Source organism: Lytechinus variegatus, chromosome 3 (genome assembly GCF_018143015.1).
Source record: "Lytechinus variegatus isolate NC3 chromosome 3, Lvar_3.0, whole genome shotgun sequence".
NCBI lineage: Eukaryota > Metazoa > Echinodermata > Echinoidea > Temnopleuroida > Toxopneustidae > Lytechinus > Lytechinus variegatus.
In genome coordinates this window covers 51,498,426-51,520,184 of record NC_054742.1, presented here as the reverse complement: position 1 = coordinate 51,520,184, position 21,759 = coordinate 51,498,426, and the positions used below count along the sequence as shown (strand labels likewise).

Below are 21,759 nucleotides of genomic sequence, written 5' to 3'. Positions count from 1 at the left end.
ATTCAACCGTGAAATTTAGCAAAAAAAAGTTGTATCGTCTTTAAGAAAGTATCTTTTACAAGCCTTCTGACGATTTTTCATGATGAGAATGTGGAATTTGTTCCAATAAACTGATATCAAAGTCATATTTTGCTTGTGACTTTTAAAAAGTGACAATTTCGCATTCTACCGCTGCTCACTGAAGCATAACATAAAATATGTCCGTAACATTCACTAAGAGGGTAGCTTATAAAATTACCTACATGCTCATGTGAAAATATATTAACTCCCAGTGGTTTGGAAATGATGGATGTTTGTTTAAGGGGGACTTACTTTTTTTTGTTGTGTATATGTAAAGTTCATGCCCCTTCTAGCCTGGACTAATTCTGGTGTTTTAATGAAACAACTGACAATAGCATAATTCATAATAATAAATTCCATCAAGTATTTTCACAAAATTGACATTGAAATTCATCAGTATCGTGAAAAGGGGTTGCTTTGTATATGTATATTTGTAAATGTATATTGGATACTTTTGCCACAGAGGGCGCAATCTGGAGAGATTTCTCTCCGAAAACAATGAATGGACTGTGACAAGAATTTAAGCAGTGAATGATTATAAAAGTGACCCACTGCAGCAACAAATAGTGCATGATATTGGGACCTCTTCTGCTTGAGAATTTAGGACAATGAACAGAACAAGTTTGGATAGCAAAGTGACGTGTGACATGCAAATCCCGCTTTCAATTCTTTGATAATTGTTTGACAATTGTTTGGGAAATAAAAATATCCTTTTTTTTTTTTTGAGTGGTTTAAATGTTAAACCTTTATCTATTGGAATAACAGATTCTGACCTGAGCAACTCTGGTAGATTTCGGAACAAAAAAATTATGACACTGTCTCAGGCCTACATGTAGGCCCGATTGCTTCCAGACATGGGCTGCATCAATTGAAGAGTTGCAATCAACTTAATTTTCAACCAATGAAACACATGTATTAGGGACTTGCGCTCGGTTTCATTTTGTTGCATTTAAACACAACTCTTTCTGCAACAGGCCCCTGGTCTATTATCATAACAGTACTTAAATTTTAGTCAAATGTGTCTGTCATACACAGAAAAGAATTCATCATCACACAATTACTGATAGTTTTCAAATATTTCATCATATACATGTAGTCCTGTACATGTACAGCCCAATTTTGACAATTTAAGTCAAACCAGTGACAATGTGATACCTGGTATAGATGTACTACCAACATTGAACTTATCTATGTCTATGCCAATAGCTTCCACATATTGCTGTTTTTAATAAAAATGCAATTAATTATAATCAGTGGGAGTGTTCCCAGATACACAAGGCACACAGCTAGATGGATGTTAATTCATTATGGAGAGTCGCTGAATGCCCAGATCCATCAAGGACACAAGCTGGATAAATTAGCCTGAGCTTAGTCATACAGGCCTATTTCTATGGATCAGTAATGGATTACTCCAAATCAAAAACGGAAATGAATGCAACCCCACCTCCCCCCCCCTCTCTTGTCCTTTCCTCGTCTAGTTTTACATGATGCTGTCAGAATACACGTAGGCTTAAAGTAAGATGCATGAATTCACAGCATCAGACTTACTACAAGTACATGAAGGCCTATGTAGATTGTGTACCTTTGACTACAACATATGATTCGGTTCGGAGTCAGGGATTCCAGAACACAATATGTCCTATTGGATTCTGATAATTTTCCCAATTCCGTGACAGCACAATTCATGCTCATAAATTTTTTGGGGGGCTGAAATTATCAATTTTCTTTTTATTTCAGCATTCTCACAATTTTGAATTTTGATATTGAAATTCCATCCTTTTTATATCAATAGTAAATCAATGAAATTAATATTTGGAAGCATTCAAATTTCTTAATTTTCTTGTTTTCAGTGAATGTAGGTGCCATCTGTGGCAACTTATACGTAGTGCATGACATGGAGATTTCATTGCACGAGACATCACTAGGGGCATCTGCACCAGCCCAAGTTTTCAAATAATCGTGCTATTTCTGATCAGGCGAATTATCCCGATCTGCACAATCTCAAGATTATTTGTAATGGAGACGCAATCATCAAGAGAGTTCGTTGGATTAATCTCAAGCTTACAATCCTAAGTCAACTTAGGATGATTTGCAAAATAGCACGCTATTTATGAATTATCCTGCGAATTTGCAGGTGCAGACGCACTAGAGATTCGACTCAGGATTATTTATTCTCGGTGTCACACCATAATGGATCGATGCCTTGCTAGAACACAAAATGCTCTTCTTGGGCTGGTGGAGATGGGGTTTCTTGAATCTCGAGATTAATTGTGAAGAGAGCTAATCGGACTAAAATCTCAAAATTGAGCAACCTCGGGCTGGTGCAGCACCGCCTTTACAAAAAATGTAATTTCAGATAGGAAAGTGAAGTGTGATATGCTAAACCTGCGTGTGATTTCTTTAATTATGGTTGGGAAATCAGTTTTTCAATAGGGCCTATCCAATGAACGAACAGGGTGTCAAAGCTTTGCAGCGATCGCCACCATCAATTGCGACCAAACAAGAAAAACGTGGCTGCACACATACACTGGATTATGACTTTCCAGCCAATTAATTCAAGCTAACAAATAAATAAATTCTGCTCCGGTTCTATTATTTTTATAGATCTACTTGGTTGTTTTATTGTTTAGAAATATAGTATCAGGTCTAGATAAGGAAATAAAATTTAAAAAAGTGGATGATATTCATAGTCTTTGGTGACACTGATTTACATCTTTATTTTGGCGGTCTACCAGTCTCCGCTGAAAAATCCCAACGCGCACTCATCTTCACTAAAAAATACCAGGCACGCACTGGTAAAAAAAAGTGGGATGACTCGGGCCTAAATGTAATCTCACAAGAGATGTTCAGTGATACTTGATTACTCTTGTGTCCAAGTTTTATGAACTAGATCCATACACTTTCAGAGTTATGATGGTTATTCAACAAATATCCACAAAATGGCCAAAGTTCATTGACCTTAATTCATGTGACCTGAAACTTGTACAGCATGTTCAGTGATACTTGACAACTCTTATGTCCAAGTTTTATGAACTGGACCAATTAATTTTCAAAGTTATAATGGTAAGTCAACAAATAATCTAACTTGGCCAAAGTTTATTGACCTTAAATGAACTTTTACCTTGATCATGTGACCTGAAACTTGCACAGCATGTTCAGGGATAATTGATGACTTTTATTTTCAACTTTCATGAATCAGATCCATAAACTGATAAAGTTACATGTATGATGGTAATTTCAACAAATACCCCCAACTTGGCCAAAGTTCATTGACCCTAAATGACCTTTGACCTTGGCCATGTGACTTGAAACTCAGGCAAGATATTCAGTAATTTTGATTACCTTTATGGCCAAGTTTCATGAACTAGATACATATATTTTCCAAGTTATGACATTTCAAAAACATAACCTTAGGTTAAGATTTTGATGTTGACTCCCCAACATGGTCTAAGTTCATTGAACCTAAATACCCTTTGACCTTGGTCATGCGTAGGCCTAGTCTTGTGACCTGAAACTCAAACAGGATGTTCAGTAATACTTGACTAACCTTATGTCCATGTTTCATGAACTAGGTCCATATACTTTCAAAGATATGCTGTCATTTCAAAAACTTAACCTTCGGTTTAAGATTTGGTGTTGACATTTACGCCGCCGCTGCCGCCAGGAGAGCGGCGCCTAATAGTCTCACTCTGCTATGCAGGTGAGACAAAAACTCTGCACAACTTTGTTGTGCCAAGGAGCAGAGTGGCATGCTCCTCACAAATAGGTTGAGCATAATTCCCACATCATTCTCAAAATCGTTTGCCTAGAAGGCATACACAAACGTTGTTTGACTATAACGCATGGCAGTCCACAAATCATCATGGAGTAAACTTTTATTCCCCAAAATGAGGCTAAAAATTCTTATGTTGCCTGCATACATGTAAGCCCAAAGTCGGAAAAGATGAGTCTCTTTTAGGCTCAAGTCAAAACCTTTAACTTGACATTTTTTAAAACAGTACCTTTCCATATTTTGAAGTAAAGTTTGATATTGGATGGTTAGATGTCAGATTCCAAGATGGCTGCTCGCATTTCAAGTGACAAGTTAATTAATATGTTCATCAACTGCTACAAAATACAGCCTGACAGGTAATCGAATTTATAGACATTTACATGAAAGAATGTAAGTAGAATGATCCAAAGAAGAAACCGTGTGACTTTTGTAGGTACCCAAATGCTAAAATTTGGGTATAGTAGATTTCAGACCTATATTTGAAAAGGCGAAGCTTTCATCTTTTTGGACAGAAATACTATGCAGTTTTCCTTCATTTTTCATTCCATTAATAAAATTGTAATATACATTCTAAATTCATTTTAAAACAAATATAAGAATTTGGGAATATCTTGGCAATTCTAAGGGTGTTTTTCAGTGATTTCTTTTTTTGAACTTTTCCCCCTTTTGCACAAAAGGTTAAACCATTTAAACATAACTGCTCATTTATTTAATCACGTTCCAACATTTTTTTTTTTTTTTAGTAGCTTGGCTATAATTTGGGGAATGGGGAGAAACCCGACATGAAAATGAACATATTCCAAGTACGATCGCATTTGAAGGTGTAGCGAGTGTATGTAATGTGACCAAATATATATCGGACGATTCACTCCAGACACGTCCAGACAGGACAGCACCTGCGTGATCTGAATGATGTAGGCCTGTCTGGTTTTAGACTTTTAGTAATAGTAGACTCGCACTTACACTCGCCTCGGTCAAATTCATTGCATCTTCTTTCATTCGATCAGAACTAAAAAATAAACACACATACTCTCGCAACCATTAAATGGGATCGTAACTAGGCCTGACTTGTATAACTCAAATAATAGTAATTTACTAATAGCTTACAAAGTCATTTGATCTACATTTGTAGCCGTAGCCTCACGCTAACTCACATTAGGCAAATCCGATTGCAAAACAGATTCAACCCAAAATATTCAGCTTCTAGTAATTTTGTGGTTTTCAGAAATATTTCAATTAACGCACGATGACTCTCGTCATCATCGATAGGTTCAAAACTCAAATATAACTGAAAATCTTAAATATAACTCAAATAAGTGCAAATGGATATTATTTTTTATATTTCAGGGTAAAATTTCGGATACCCGTCCGCCGTCCAGATTTCAGTGTCGGGTATCCGAATATTAAAATATCTGTTTCAAGTCGGGCCTAATAACAGCACTGATGAAATGAGCAACCAAACATTGTTTGAAAACAACAGCATTGATCGGTGCATGGCTGTATACATGCACGTATTACTTGCTGACTTCATCATATTAACCACATAATGCAATACGTGGCAAGCTGTTTCATGTTTCCTGCAGTGGAAAATTCGTCAAAATTAAGGTAAATACTGTAATGTACATTTTGAAACCATTATGTCGATGCACTGTGCACTTTGAGGAAAAATATGTTTTCTGTGATTTTCTGTTTGAAAAGCCACTTTCTGTTTTAAGGCTGTTTCCGTGAGTTCCATCTTTTTTGTGATCGCGGAAAATCACTATCCCTAAACGACAGTTCGAATACTACAGATCTCAATAACTTTGTACACAAGTTGTAGTAGCATATTTGAGAGTTTTGTTTCAATATCGCTATTAATGAGTCTTAACCAAAAAACATCCTCAAATAATTCACCTGTAAAAACCTACATGTATGAAGCTGCAAAGTAAAGCAAAGCGATGTCCGTCATTAAAAATGGAAACAAAATACACGTTTCATATCAAGCTCTAAATTCATATAATGATTATCATTTGCAAATTATTGTTAAAATATTTCAATTAAATAATGTTCTTTGGTCATCATAAGAGATACAGATAATGAAAGCAAGATATATTTTACATTGGTCGCATCATGATTTTTCCTTTCAGAACAAATTTCGATCTGGTTTGTTAACGTACAATGAGCATACGCGATCGATGACAATAAATTTCATTCATGAATTCATTGTGTGTGCATAAATTATCTCAGCACTAATAGACGAGTAAGACTCGTCTATTGAACTTGGATCAAAATAAACTTCAAATTAATGGTGAATAAGCATAATTACACATTAGGTTTCATTTTAATATATATCAAGTAAGTAGTATTTCTATGAAGGCGAAGGAAAAAGCTCATAGCTCATTGGTTTATCACGCATAGTGTCACTGTATTGTATGTCAACTTCGTGTACACTGCTCGTGCCCCAGGCCGGCCCAAGACAGATTTCATTCATAAAAAAATTGTGAGTGCTATGGCTTCTAGCGCAAGTACAGAACTTCAAAGATGGGTATGAAAGTGGAATTTTATTGATTAAAACATGTGCAGCGTCTGAGAACTTCAAATTAATGTGAGGCTGTGAGCATGGTAATAGAATTGTGTTCAGTATATGTAAATAATTGTTCACTTGTTTACAACCCCAAGCAAGTTTTATACAGATGCACGCTAGTACGCTACCGTGTACACGGCCATGGAATTCATTACATGTGCACTGACTTGACCGGGCGTGTATTCATGTACATATGCCCGAAACGGGCCTAGTTAGCATCTGTTTACAGAACAAAGGTTTGATTACAGTCCGACCTCTCTTATCCGCCCTCCCCTTATCCGGACCTCTCTATTATCCGGACGCACACTTGCAGAGATTTTTTTTTTTTTTAAATTCAATCTAGTACGTGAGGAAATGAGATTTCAATCTAAACTCAATCCCATACGCAAACTCACTTTGATTACATATATTTTCCAGTATAGTCTACCTACAACAAAATTATTTTTCAGGAAAATATCTCACCCAAATCACAGAAAGAACTTAGGCATGATAATTTCTGGTAGTAAATCAGGGCGCAGTGCAAACATTTCATCACGTTTCTTTTTTTCTTCCTGGGAAGAGCAACACATGTCTCGCTAGCTAACATTAGGCCTAAATACGGACACTGCCATCTATCATGTTTGAGCCGACAGTCAGTGAAACAATGGCTGACATTGCTGAGATACCCGCCGCGATGATCTAATTGTAAAACTAGTTTCATTGAGTCATTCTCTTTCTTTCGAGGTATGCTCGATGCATACCTTAATCATTTCAGCAGGTAAATTATCAAAGAGTTTAGGCCATCCATCGATTTCATTAATTTCCGTAAAAATACCGCTTATAATTTGCAATGACACTGCAGTGAATACTGTCTGTAAGACCACTACAGTAGGTAAAGTGTAGCTACCACCGTTGGCCTGGCCTGGGGAAGCAGCCAGCAGCGCAGCTGCGTGTATTTGATATTGGGTCTCCCAGATCCAGATAAATCCCTTATCCAGATTGGTGCTGGTCCCAACCTGTCCGGATAAGAGAGGTCGGACTGTATTTTCTTGACTATGAATGGTGGGCTATACAGGGGTATACAAAAAAGGGTGATGTTTGAAATTCCTTAGGGCACCAGCTTATGCCAGTGTCTTCTCCCATGGACCTACAATGTACTACACCCATGCTTCTCCTGAGCCTTTTTTATACCATTTTTTATTCTGAAATCAGCCAAAAAATGAGACTGCCTCCAAAAAATCTGATCTGGGTGGGCATGGCCTCAAGTAGGCCAAATATGGACATGTCAGAGTGCATTTAAGAAATAACTTTTGGTGTATATACATGTTTTAGTACACAAGAATGCCAAAGTTCATCTGGAGGGGAAAATTTATACATTTCTCATCAATTTGAATCTTTTCTTGGGCCACCCGGTCATGTGACCTAGAGAATTAAAAAGCTCTCTGGGGGGGGGGGATTTTTGTAAACAGGAGTTTTTCTGATGTGATCCATGACAAATCAAGCTGGACTCAGGTCAAATTATTTCTTCATATATTTTGTAGACTGATTTTGATAAATGAGGTATCAAAATGCTCAAGAGAACACTTTTCTTCACCATTTTTTGTAAGCCTACATGTACATCTCTGCTTACTTACTTCACTAAGTGAAGTAAGTGAAGTGATTATTACCCCTGCCTTGTGCCACAACCACGGTAATTCAATTTTTTTTTTAACGAGTCAGGCCTGTCAGCTAACATAGGCACTGGTCAAAAATTGGGGAAATAGTTTGATCCGCAATGAGTTTTCCTGGGGTTTTGACCATAATATGAGGTTATCATGGCAACACATTTCTGACAAATGCAAAAAAAATAAGTCTTGAACATCTTTAACTCTAGAACTTCATGAGCATAGGTCATAGTTCGATCCACCAGATGTTAATTGCTATACATGTAATATGTCGTTACCATGGAAACGCAGTTTCAAACACATTGACAAAATATGTCTTACCTATCCAATTACCTCAAGACCAATATGTACATGTAAGCCGAATTTCATGAGAATTGGTTGAAGTTCTTCAAGCCACAAGATTTTTACTATAATTTACCATTGCCATGGTAACACAATTCCCAAAACATGCAAAAAAATGTGTTTTACACTTCTTAACCCAATTTTTTAAATTTTAGTTGTTTTAAAGTCAGCACTGTTGTTACATTGATAATTCAGGCGAGATTTAATTTTTATCATTTATTAATGGATAATTATATCAAATGAACATTTTTTTTTCAAAAACACTTTTACAGAAAAGAGCACTGATTACAGTGTTATAAACTATAAACATATTTACAAATTATAAGTAACACAGATAAATAATAATTACTGAATAACAAAGCTGTATCAAAAGTATTAAAGATAAATAAAACTTTGCATTAGACACTGATTTCAAGTGACAGTCTGTAAACCCAAGATTGTCACTATATTATCGAAGGTCTTGATATAGCACAGTTACATTAAATGAACTTTGTGAAATCATGAAATTTAGAATTTAAACTGCAAACCAATCACACTAAAGATCACCAACACAGATAAGCCCATGTGGGACAGTGTACATTATTGTTTGGAGAAAAAAAACAACCTGCCAATGTCATGCTTGTTTTGCTAATTACAGTACTCAGCAATTGCACAATATCTTCCAGAATCCGTTGGCACATGTTTGGATTCTGTACAAAAATAATTTTGAAATTATTACAACTGGCATCTATCTTTCAATCAATACCTTCAAAGTTTGTATACTGAAAACTTGCATTACATTTGCCCAATATACCATTTTAAATGCATTGAAAGGAGAATGAAACCCTAAGATCAATTTAGCTTGATGAAAACCATACAATCAAAGAAAAGGTCAATGAAAGTTAGAGAACTATCTGACAAACAAGAAAGTTACGAGCATTTGAATGTAGAGAATAGAGATCACTAATAATATGGAGATCCTCCAATTGGCAATGCAATCATGATTTGTGATGTCACACATTAACATCATTCCCCCTTTGTACAAATTAGCTTGTGTGAAAACAGTAAAATCAATGAAAAAGAAAATGGAAGTTTGAAAACAATCATACAAACAAAAAGAAAGCAATGAGCATTTGATTGTAGAGAACACTGATGGTATGGAGATCCTCCACTTGGCAATGCTACCATGATTTGTTATGACACACATAAACATCTTTCCCCTTTGTACACTACCCAATATAGATGTTTAAATTGCATTCAAAGAAGAATGAAACCCTTGGAACAAGTTAGCTTGTGTGAAAACAGTAAAATCAAAGAAAAAGATCAATGGAATAAAAAAAATTGACAACAATCAGACAAACAATAAGAAAGCTACAATGTATGAGCATTTGAATGTAGAGATCACAAATGGGATGGAGATCTTTTTATCAATATAACCATGATTTGTGATGTCACACACATAGATCTTTTTCTTTTCTACACTGAAAAATATATATATACCGTAAATTTTGCAAAAATCTTGCTGCCATGAAAAGAACACCTGATCTACTGATAAAAGTAACAATTCAAGTGACATACAGTATGGGTCTTTCCCTAAAGTTGGGGGCATGCATTGTTTCATTTCAGCATAACTCAAGAATAATTATACTACATATTTATTGTTTGTATGCTTTAAATTTGTATTAAGAAGAGAGCGTTGTTGGCAAAGTTGGTAACGCGTCTGCCCATCAAACCAAAGATCGTGGGTTTGATTCAACCCCGGGCAGATAACTGAAGCCAGTGCATTGTGTGTAAACGTCTCTCCCGTGTTTGATAGATGCAGGCTATGTTACAATGGAAAACACCCAGTCCCTCGGATAGGATGTTAAATGGAGGCCTTGGGTAGAGGAGAGTCATCTCCTTTGCACGTTAAGAACCCACTGCACTAGTCGTGTAAGAGTAGGGGGAAACCCTGGTTTAGTGGTCCACCTGCACTCCCCCCAATCAGTTATATCAGGAGGAGAGACCTGTGGGTCATAGTGATTCAGTTCGCTTTTCGCTTCCCAGGCATAGGTGATGCCAAGCAAATAATAATACATTTTACTGGAAACTCAGGGCTTTTTAGACTTAATGAAGTTATTGAGCAAAAAAATGATGATGTTACAGGCACACAGTGTCCTTGTAGCATCAGGATCTTTACATTTGGTCTTATAAGTCGTTATATGGCAATTAGGTTGACCAACACTTGATATAATTTGCATATTTACTTGTTAAGTCAGGTAGCTAAATACCTCAGATTTCCTTGCATAAACTTCTATTTTCAAAGGAAAATTTGTAAAATTTCACTATGCTATTCGGTGTCTACCAAATGTGACAATTCCCAATGCTACATACATGTGGACACTGATAATTTTTTAATTTTCTTTTGAAACTATGCATATATCTAAGGTATCTAGCTACCTGACTTAAGTAAATGTACATATTATTTATTGGTCAGTCTCATTACAACTATTTGACTTTTAGAAACAAATGTAAATATCCTGATGCTACCCGGACACCCATGTTCAGCTTTATACACCATTTTGCTATTTAGCTTAATGAAAATTAAGCTGAATTACACAAAATGGCCCCAAAGTTCCAGTAAAATATATGGTCTTAATATGCTGAAATGTCACAATTTGTGCCCTTCATGGAAAGACCCATATCCAAAAACGTAATAGGGGAGTTTAAAGCTTGTGTATAGTTTTGGTAAATCCACCAAAATGCACCTATCACTATTCCAATTCATGGCTAGCTAATATGAGTGGATATGCCCTATAACAGTTATGATGTGGAGGATATGAAATGAAAATGTGTTTTACAGGATAAATTTTGCGATTTTACATGAAAATTTAACTTGATCGGGTCACCCGATCAAATTAAAATATCTGTGTGTTTTTGTCTTTCAATTAAATCCTATTCCAAATCATGGAATGGGCTGAAACTTTCAAGATATGTTCTTTGTCTGTAACTTTTGGATATCTAATCACTAAATTTATAAGATAAGTGCTTGAATGCCCATTTTTTTAATTTAAAACAAGCATCGCCGAGAGAGGGCGCTATATATCCAAGATTTGAATATTTGAAATTTTCTCAGAGAAGTGCAGTTGGAAAAATATCTAACGGTCTCTACGCTTCATTTAGACTGTCATATTAGATGATATTCGATATCAATCACATTATTGACCCTTTACCAAAGCTATACACAGGCTTTAACAAGTGTGACATCACAGATCTTACTAACATTGCCAATGGGAAGCTCTCCAAAACACAAGTGATCAACATTGAAATGCTCATAACTATCTTACTTAATAATGATATTAATTCTTTTTCAAACTTTCTTTCCATTATTTCTTTAATTTTTCTATTTAATCTGTCAACGGGCACTAAGAGGTATGTGAGATAAATATAGCAAGATTCTTGGTGCCAATAGACAATGGTTTTCGCTAAGTTCACTAATAGTGTTACTTACCTTTTACATGTATATCCTTAGAAAATGCATATCACTTACCGGAAACTCCTTTTCTCATATCATATCCTTTGCTAGCACATACCTTATGAAGAATCTAGTTGAACAAAGATTAGCTCTGAAGAAGAAATAAGCAGTAATTCTCTGTATGCTTTTCACCAAAAATATTATCCAGTGAGAGTATCAAACGTAACTCTTTATTTACCTCATTTGTAGGGTCGCCATAGGCTATCTTGAGTGTGTCCATGGCTCTGATCATTGCATTGATGGCCATGAAAATATTTTGGTATACAAGCTTGGTGAATGTCTTCCTATCTTCTTCTGTGTAACCTGCCCCATGAATAATTCTCATCTGTTTGATGAATGTACTTTTACCACTTTCTCCAGTGCCTGAATAATGAGAGTAAAGAGAAGACAAAACAGAGAAATATAAATACCACTATCAATGATTTCACATGATGCTGCTTTAGATTAAATATCAACATTTTAAGTGTACAAAGCCGTAGATAAACAAAAGGCTTGAAACTGCAATGTGGACAGAATCTATCCCCCCCCAAAAAAAAGCAAGTAGTGGTTAATTTTCATCTGTTCCTGTGTTCCAGCTACTCCTATTTTAACCTTCCAGTGGCTATTTTTTTTTCAGGTGCTTACTTTCAATAATGAGTTTTTATACCGCCACATGGAACTATTCCAAGAACAAAGAAAATGTCTTGTTAAATCCCTTCATGACATTGAGCAACCAATGGCGAAAAGTTTTGTCGAAAATTGGTGAATGAAAACAGCAGCTTTGTCCCAGACGAACAAAAAATTGCAAATTTGTTAGGACTAACTGCTGTTGTCAACTTTCATAGTGTTGACAGAGTGTGAAACAATTCAAACGATAAAACAATCAACAATCGTTTTCCATTATATTTTATTATTGAAACACCATGCAAGTCTTCATGTGGGACTACAATATTGACTGAGTGTCACATCATAAAACAATTTTTCAGAGTCAAGAAAGACTGGAGTATTCTTCATTATCTTGATAGTTTCCAACTAAATCAAAACAACTTCAAGGAAATATAGAAAATAAATGGCCCTTTCACAGATTTAAGGATGCAAAATATGAAATTTTCGCAAGTGGAGGGTTTTTTTTACCCCCGCTGCTTAACCATACATGCCCATTTTTTAATAGCGTTTAAATGTTTTTCAATATAAACGTAACAACTCAGGCCTAATTGCATATCAAAAGTATTGCAATAGTCTACAAACACTACTAGAAGCACAGAAATGTGAATTCTTACAAAAGAATGAAATGAAATACACTGTAGTGAAAATTACTATATCTGTTGTCATCCATACAGGATGACAATTACTGTGCGTGATCATGAACAGCTTGTACGGGGAAGCCATTTCTTGCTTTATATGCATACAATCAAGTGCAACTTCAAAAATTCATATTGAACTGAAGTCACTCAATTTCTATTACATACAGTACATATTACACTTTACACAAATCTAATCTACAATAATATAACAGAGTAGGATTCCATCGCTGAAGGTCGTCCATGGGGAGTGGCATATAACACAATTAGCTTTGGCCTCTGTAATTTATGAATCAATCGCATAACTGAATAGCTTGCCAAGCACTAACAATATAGCTAAACTATTCAGTAGTCACATGTAACAAAACTTCAGAGTACACCATGTTCATAGATTAAAGGGTCCCTGCAGCCCAATTATCATACATGTAGGCTTTGAAAACATCAAAACACCCCTCTTTATCAATATTCCAGCCTTGAATTTTTCTCCAAATTTAGCAAAAATATGGAAAAATATAAAAAAATCTTTAAAAAATGAGCAAAAATATGGAAAAATAACAATTTGTTGCAGTTCTCACACTTGCCAAAAGTCATCCCTCGGAAAAAAGGATATGTGTGATCACATGACTTGATGACGCATGTGATGTCAATGCCAGGACAGTCAGGCAGTCCTCGCCTTTGCCGTCAAAGAGATCATACAAGTGATCTCAGATCATACATGTAACATTGACTGATATTCATAAGGAGTGACCACCAATGGACAACTCATTTAATTTATCTGATACACATTCATAAAGATTTTTTTTTTAATCTTTTTATCTTATATCATCATACAAAGTTAAAAACCTAAAATCTGCATGTTACAGTCTCTATAATATATTTCCTTGTGCATTATTCTTGACAATAGTCAGTACTATACTGCATAATTTCTCCCCCCCTGTGTTATTATGAATTTCAGTTTTAATTTCAATTTCAATTTAATGATATGCTAAGATCATACTGGGTTGGGAAACTTTAAGTGCCCCCCCACACCTTTCACACTACCAAAATTAACCATCAGGGTATATTTCCTGATCAGAAATACCTGGAACTGATGAAGTTCGAGGAGGTCTGAAGCCATCTTTAATGATTTTTTGTTGTTGTAAACTTAGGAAAGAGGAACAATACATGTACCTCTTCAAGAATTTCTTTGGACGGTGTGGTTTTGGGATTATGTGTCTGAAATACATGTAAGCAATGCAGGATTGAAAATAAAAATAAATGAAATAAAAAAACGTAGTGACAAATACATGTACAGTATGTGATTCAAATTTACCAAATTAAGTGTGTGGTCCTTTACCATGGACTACCGTATTGCAAGTTTGGAGCTGAACCTCTAATTATGTAACCAGCCCCCTCCAGGGGAAAATAATTGTTATAAAGAAAAAAATCAAGGAGGTTGTACATAATGCCATTAATCTGAGCTACCAAATGCAGGTAATAAAGTCTGCACAACATGCACAATACATGTACAACTTACATTGATGTGCACACTGCACCTGCGTTATACTGTACAGTGGACAGTAGACATGAGAATGAATGTCTGTCATACATGTAATTTGATATTTTTCTGGAAAAAGTATTCAAAATAGTCATAAATTACAAATGATTAAACAATAAAATATTTATATTTCACTTTAGTTTGCCAACAGAATTATGTTGAACACAATAACCGAAGATGAGAAGACAGATTAAATTCAATGATTTGAATACTCAAGCATTCCCAAGTGTAGTGTTCTTAGAATCAATGCATAAATCTTAAAGGAACGTCTCAACAATCAATGACAATCACCAAGAAATAAGGACAATTGGCCTTGCATTTACACATCAATACAAATTTTTGTGATACATTGTATATGCTCTAGATGTTCATGCATATTTATAAATGTCTACTTGTATGAGCATCTTAACCCTTTGAACCCGAGGGGCCGGAATACCGGCCTACCAGTGAACGCGCAAATACCCGATAGGCCGATGTGACTTCAAATGTCAGGTGATCTTTTACAATGACGTCATCTCTCTAGTACGTGTACGTAGAAAAAACGTGTCGGAATATTTAGTCGATAATTTCAGACAAGGGCGGCAATGGTTTCGGAAGGCTTCGGCATAAAAAATGGCCAAAATATGCCACTTTTTTGTGGTTGCTCGTGTCGTATGTGCGGTAGCACACTGTGTAATACGCTGCGAGTCACGTGCTTACTATGGGGAAGCAACTGATATATCTGACTTTGGTAAAAACTAGTGATTTTGAGCAAAAAACAGACACTAAAGTTGATATTTCTGTTTGAAGACTAGGGCTACGGGAAGGTAAACAAGTCCAGTCGGCTCGGTCCGGGTACTAGCGGGGGGGGGGGGGGGGGGGGGGGGAAGATGCCGTTGGGTCTCATATCATGGGAATTTGTGAATGTGGCCAATATGTGCAAATAATTCAGGGTCAAGGTCACCACCGCCCCTAATAATTTAGGGTTCAAACGACCTCAACTCGAGGCCCAATTTAACTCTCTTTCTCTGTTGTAGGAAGCGCAAAGATGTTTACTGGTACCTCGCATTTGCGAGGTACCAGTTAAGTTTTAATTAATTTCGCGACGGTGTGTCTACCAAGTTCTGTGTCACTGCACTCGCACTCGCCATGGCCACATACAGAATACAAATTGCACATGGCATCAAAATCCTTGATCCGCGGGGATCCGAGTCTTCCAAAATTAGATGGGATCCAAAACTAATTTAATTTGAACGTTTTTTTTTCCAGATATTCATTGAATCTGTTATAATTTTCATAATAGTCTTTATTATTATTCACACTTTTTATCATATTACCACTCATTTTTAATGTGAGTTTATACGTACAGTGTATTTCAATTTGTATTGTTCTTTATTACTCTTTGCCTGCCAATTGAATAATGAACGCACCTGTCACAGTCCTGAGAATGTTTTTAGTCATCACAGTGAATGCTTCATGAATTTGTTGTACAATTGCTTAACAACTACGATTTAAAATAAAATATTATTTGAAATTAAATTGTGTAAGGGAGAAAGGGAGAATAATGGGGGGGGGGTGGTCGTGGGTAATGTAAATAAAAAATAAAGGGATGTTTGTGACTTTGTGGGGGAGGGGATTGGCAAAAAGAAGTCAATGTTTGGAGCGAATGAAATTAATATTCATTTATGGATGTGTCTACTGTGATTGTGGCTGCATAATCTTTATGGCAATTGGAAAATCCATCTTGGGTCAGGAGGGGTACGTGATTCAATAGATTTCGATAGAAGTACACATTCAACAAAGTGGAATTGACAATTCATTCACATAAATTCATTTCAAGTACGATTTATTGAAGTTGATATGTGTGAACGTTTCAGAGGATATTTCGTTTGTTCACGCCCTCATGAGTTGCTAGTATAATTTGAATATCGTTGAATTTTTCAATTTCACTTATGTATTTATGTGTTTTATATCGGAATAGTGTTTTATATAGAGTTATCTTTCCAACGTCGTCGGCCTAATTACTGCAAGTGGGTGATATTTATGAAATGAGTTTGAATGTAAACGAGACGCCCCAAAGCTGATGGCACGTGATCTAATTAGTATTCACTTTCTGGGTAGAGCCAATCATTGTGCTTGAAAACGGGTTTCCCAAATTCCTGCCCTTGGAATGTGTGCAATTTCTTTAACTTTAAAACTGATGCAATTTATTGAATCACGTACCTCGATCTTCCCACTCATGGTGTAAGAAAATATTTTTGAAATTTAAAATCGCCAAAATAAACATGTAAAGAAAGATTATCCATCCGTCATCAGTAGTATAGACACGTCTATAAATATGTATTCGCTTCGAATAAGAACTTCTTCAATCCCACACACACGATCTCAACATCCACTTGTCATTGTCCACGCCACGACCCCTCCCTTTCGCTCTCTCCCTTCGACCATCCTACACCCCCCTCTTCCTCTTTCACACACGCTGTATTTGTAGGCCTACATAGTGTATTATTTAAGAATAGAAATCTGCTTTCCTGTTGATAAAGCTATACTTTCAAAACATTTTAAATCGCAATTATAATAAGAACAAATCGTAATATTTAAGTATTATGAACGACTAAAAATATTTCTCACGCTCGTGATGAGCACATTCATTATCTTTTATGTGAGTAAAGAACAATACAAATGAACATAGCAATAACTGACATTGATAAACGAATCTTGATTGAATACATCAACACAAGTCTTTATGAGAGATAAAGTTTCAGTGAGTATCTGAAAACAAAACATGCAAATTACATAAGTTGGGGACCCCGTCTAGTGAATACCGATGCCCATCGGGCGCGGCGCAAGCTCAAAGGGCTAGCATGCGATCCGTAGATGTAGTCAGTCACTGACATATAAGAAGCAACACGCATTCACAAAATCAATGCACTTTCTCAGGATGTAGCGATCTCTAGACATTGGGAAATATGGAGTAAATTTATTGATGTCATCGATGTGAATAAATCTATAAACTGTAAGTATAAAATGAGATTGAATTTAAATCATTTTCTTTGACCTTTTTGAAGTTATCAGTACTTGCCTTTCTGCTTCAATTGCAATTCGCGCAACAGTTATGGCTGTGTGGCCGGCTGGAGAAGCATTAAATAGACATAAAATGTGGTGCATTTAGCAGCAATCTAAGCTCGTCGATATTGATATTTTTTATAGCTACCGCGCTCCTCCTGAACCTTCCTGCGTGCAAAGCACGCACCGGACGGCTGCGCCGCTTTCGTCGCTTCACGCCGCCAAGCGTCAGAATGAACCTGGCGAGAACGTTGCCCTAAATGACACTTGACCTTGATCATGTCTTTAAGACTTGTAAGTGATACTTGATTACCAATATGTCCACATATATATCATAAACTTTAAAAGTTATGGCAGCAATTCAATAATTACCTCCAACATGGCCAAAGTTCATTGACCTTGATGACCTTTGACCTTGGTCATGTGACCTAAAACTTGCACAGCATGTTCAATGATACTTGATTACTCTTATATCTAAGTTTAATGAATCAGATCCATAAACTTTTAAAGTTTTCATGGTAGTTCAACAAATACCCCCCCCACTTGGCCAAAGTTCATTGACCTTTGACCTTGGTCATGTGACCTGAAACTCAGGCAGAATGTTCACTAATACTTGATTACTCTTCTGTCCAAGTTTCATGAACCAGAACCGTTTCACCGGAATAATGCAAATCTTTCAAATTCAATAACTTTGTTATAAATTTGTTATCTGACTTCGATCAAATTTTCAGCTTTTTGCTCTGTGAATTCTAATCTAATTTATTGAGATTTAAATATTTCCAGCCTGGACCATCCCTTTACATGTAAGTCACACTCTGCTATGCAGGCAAGAATTTTTTTGTTGACATTCTTAAGTTTCTCTTAATTTCACAACAAAAGAGTTAAATGCATACCCTGGTCTGTATGCAAATAAGGGGACTGATGACATCCACTCACTTCTTTTTTCTAATTTCATAATATAAAATATTCTAATCTTCTCCTCATGGTAATGTGAAAGAAGTTTTAATTTTTTGTGAATATGTGAAAATACCAATAATGGTTCAGTCAAGCTGGTTCTCTTTGTCAAATTTGTAAAAATTGAAATAATGTACAATTTGTGAAAAATAAGCATAACTTTAAAATGTCCTAACTTTCTTATTTTACATCCGATTTTGATTAAATTGTCAACATTATGCTAGTTGGATTTTTCTCTATTGATTCAAATAAAAATTTCCTGGGGTGGACTAGATTAAAGCTGTAATCAATGATACTCTAGATGGTAATTATATTGGAGTATTAACCAAGTAACATTCCAATCTAACAAAAAGTGTATTGACCTTTTAATTTTTCCCATCCATTGATTCTTATCCCCTCTCTCAGAAGTATTTTTTTTCTTTAATAACATCCTTTGAACACATCTTTCAAGTTTGGTGATTGAATATTATAAAGCTACAAAGATGGAGACCTCAAATTTTCAGCAGATAACAAGCTTGAGTACTAGTTTACTATCAAAAAGAAAAATATTACTTTCTTTTAATCTTTCAGAATTATCAACCACAGATTTTCATCAACAATCACAAAGTAAATAATTCACTATATACAAAAATGGCCTGGGAAAGGCCAACACTAAGCTTTAGAGAAATTTACAAAATTTCAAAGGGATGAATTCACAAAGGTGGTTTAAAATCAAACAAAGCTATTAAAAGGTTATGGCACAAGTACTTTATACACTTGGAATATTCTTCTGATTCCTATTTAAGAATGGTGTTTGGTAAATACATGTATGACCCTTTTGTGAATTCAACCCAAAGAGAAGCTTTAAGAAATCTAGCAATCAGTATTTTTTGCTTATTTTCTCTTCCTGTATTACTTTCTTAAAATAAGCCAGGACACAAAGAATTTACAATTTACATACATGTACAAGGAAATGCTTAGACAGCCAAACTTGTACATGTATCTCTATGGAATCTGCTCAAAACCTTTATATTTGATTAACTCTCTTGAGCAATTTGTAAAGTGTATATTGACGCTTGATCAGTTACATTAATTACTATTATTTTTATTATTATTCAATGGGGTTTTATCTGTGAGACCAATGCTGTTGATTAAAAAAGTATGGGTAATGCGAATACTGATGTGTAAATGGTTGTTAGTTAATGAAATCAATATTGGCATAATTAAGAAGGAAATGGGTTCCTCAATGTAAAAAAAAAAGACACTGAAGCTGGTTATAAATTTGTTTCAAACACCTTTATTTCTGAATACACAAACAATCAAAGTGCATGTACAATGAATACAGAATAGACTTTAACGATACATACTGTACTAAATGATCAGAACTAAAATACACATACAACAGAAGTTTTCTTCCTGATAGATTACCAGCACATGCAATACATGCCACCACGGTTCTTGCTTGCAATGCATTGTTGGACAAAATTCTTGTACACAAAGAGGGTGTGACAATCAAATGCATCTAATCCCATTGGAAATTTTCTTATACTATGCTAATTAATATTATTAGTCAGAATATTTTTTCATTTCAATAGTAAAAGTACAGAAAATATACAAATTCCAAGATAAACAATTCAGAGAATGGTGCTGTTTATTATGTTTTTCAAATGGTCAAGCTAGATTCACACTTATTTTGTCCTAGTAAGGATTGAATTAGGCGAGGATATTATGAATTGTATTACAAGAACCAAGGCATGCATGTAATATGTACACGTCAAGATGTCCATGAGCATATAAAAAATTGTGACACAATTCTGAGCAATGTCAACAGGTATTGCAAATGGGTCTGGGTCTTGGCGCGAAATTCCAATTCATTGTGCCAGGTAATTATTTCAGTCACATCAATCACAATAGTGAAAGTTGGTCTCCGTCAAGATGACATAGGTTTCAACAGGTACACCTTGGGCTGGTGCTGGTTTTACTTCTAGCACTTTCAAAATGAGCGAAAAGCCATACTGTCTGTCCACATGCATGACACGCCACGCCACACACGTCGTCCATCATGTTCATCAACTACCTTTTGAAGATGGATAGATCTACACGTAGTCGTAGTAGACATAATCATGATATAGGCCTAATGCGTATAATCCATAATCTGTTCCACAAGTCATCATGGTCATCTCGTCATCGCTGCTGTGTCATGTAGATCTATAAGTACTTTTTATCATGTTTATTATTCATTGGCCTATTGGACTACATGTAGCATCCACACGTTTGTTGTTACATGGCACATCCGCGAGTCGAACCGATGCACTGTGACCATACCGTGTAAACCCAATGGCAATGTATGCTGTGTTGCATTGAAACATGGGTAATATTGGTATCAAGATGTAAATGGGGTAAAACAATTGGGCATATCCTACTTTCGTATCGCATACTCACCCAGCAAGAGTAACTTGAGCTCCCTTCGTGCATCTCGTTTGTCTTTTCGTAGCTGTTTTTCTATTTCTTGGTTGATTCTCTTCTGTTCTTTCGCTTCTTCGCTGAGACAACAAGCCATGATGATGGCCGTGTAATGTGTGCAGGTCTATGCGGTGTGTATGCTGCACAGTACACAGCGCCTATGCAAAGCTATGCTATCAAGCTTAGAACTGAAAATGAACGTCACCAAGTACGCAATTATGGCGGTTTTCTGACAGGTTAGCCATCCACTAAATTGTCCAATTCTTGCCAAAATTATCCCATAGAGTGCGAAGAAGGCAAGGGTGTCCGGTCGGGGCCCCCTAAGCGTAATGTAGCACCCTGAATGACCCGGTAATTCCCTTTACAAATCCGCTGCCAGGAGAACCGAAAGGGACCTACAACGTTGGGTGTGGTGATGGGAAACATAGATACCCCTCCGGAAATTACCATATATTGCATAATTTCTTACTAAAAAGCACTTTTGGTGATAGAATTTCATTTTATCTATTAAAAAGAAATAATTTAAGTACTTTGATATTTGACGATAAAGATTTGTTCCATCTTATAGGTTTAAATCAATAGCAAATGCATCTCAAACCCATAGAAAGGATCATTGATGGAATGTCCG

The 21,759-nt window shown here is 35.8% G+C and overlaps 1 protein-coding gene across 1 annotated transcript in view; it reads right to left on the bottom strand.

Moving 5' to 3' along the window:
• LOC121411305 (guanine nucleotide-binding protein G(q) subunit alpha-like) overlaps positions 1-21,559 on the bottom strand; it is a 59,153-nt gene extending 37,594 nt beyond the window's left edge. The window contains exons 1-2 of the mRNA XM_041603958.1: positions 21,111-21,559; positions 12,052-12,236 (exon numbers count right to left, since the gene is read on the bottom strand). Of these exons, the coding sequence (XP_041459892.1) occupies positions 12,052-12,236; positions 21,111-21,228 (303 nt within the window). The 5' untranslated portion in view covers positions 21,229-21,559. The remainder of the gene's footprint in view (positions 1-12,051; positions 12,237-21,110) is intronic.
• Positions 21,560-21,759: the final 200 nt, after the last annotated feature.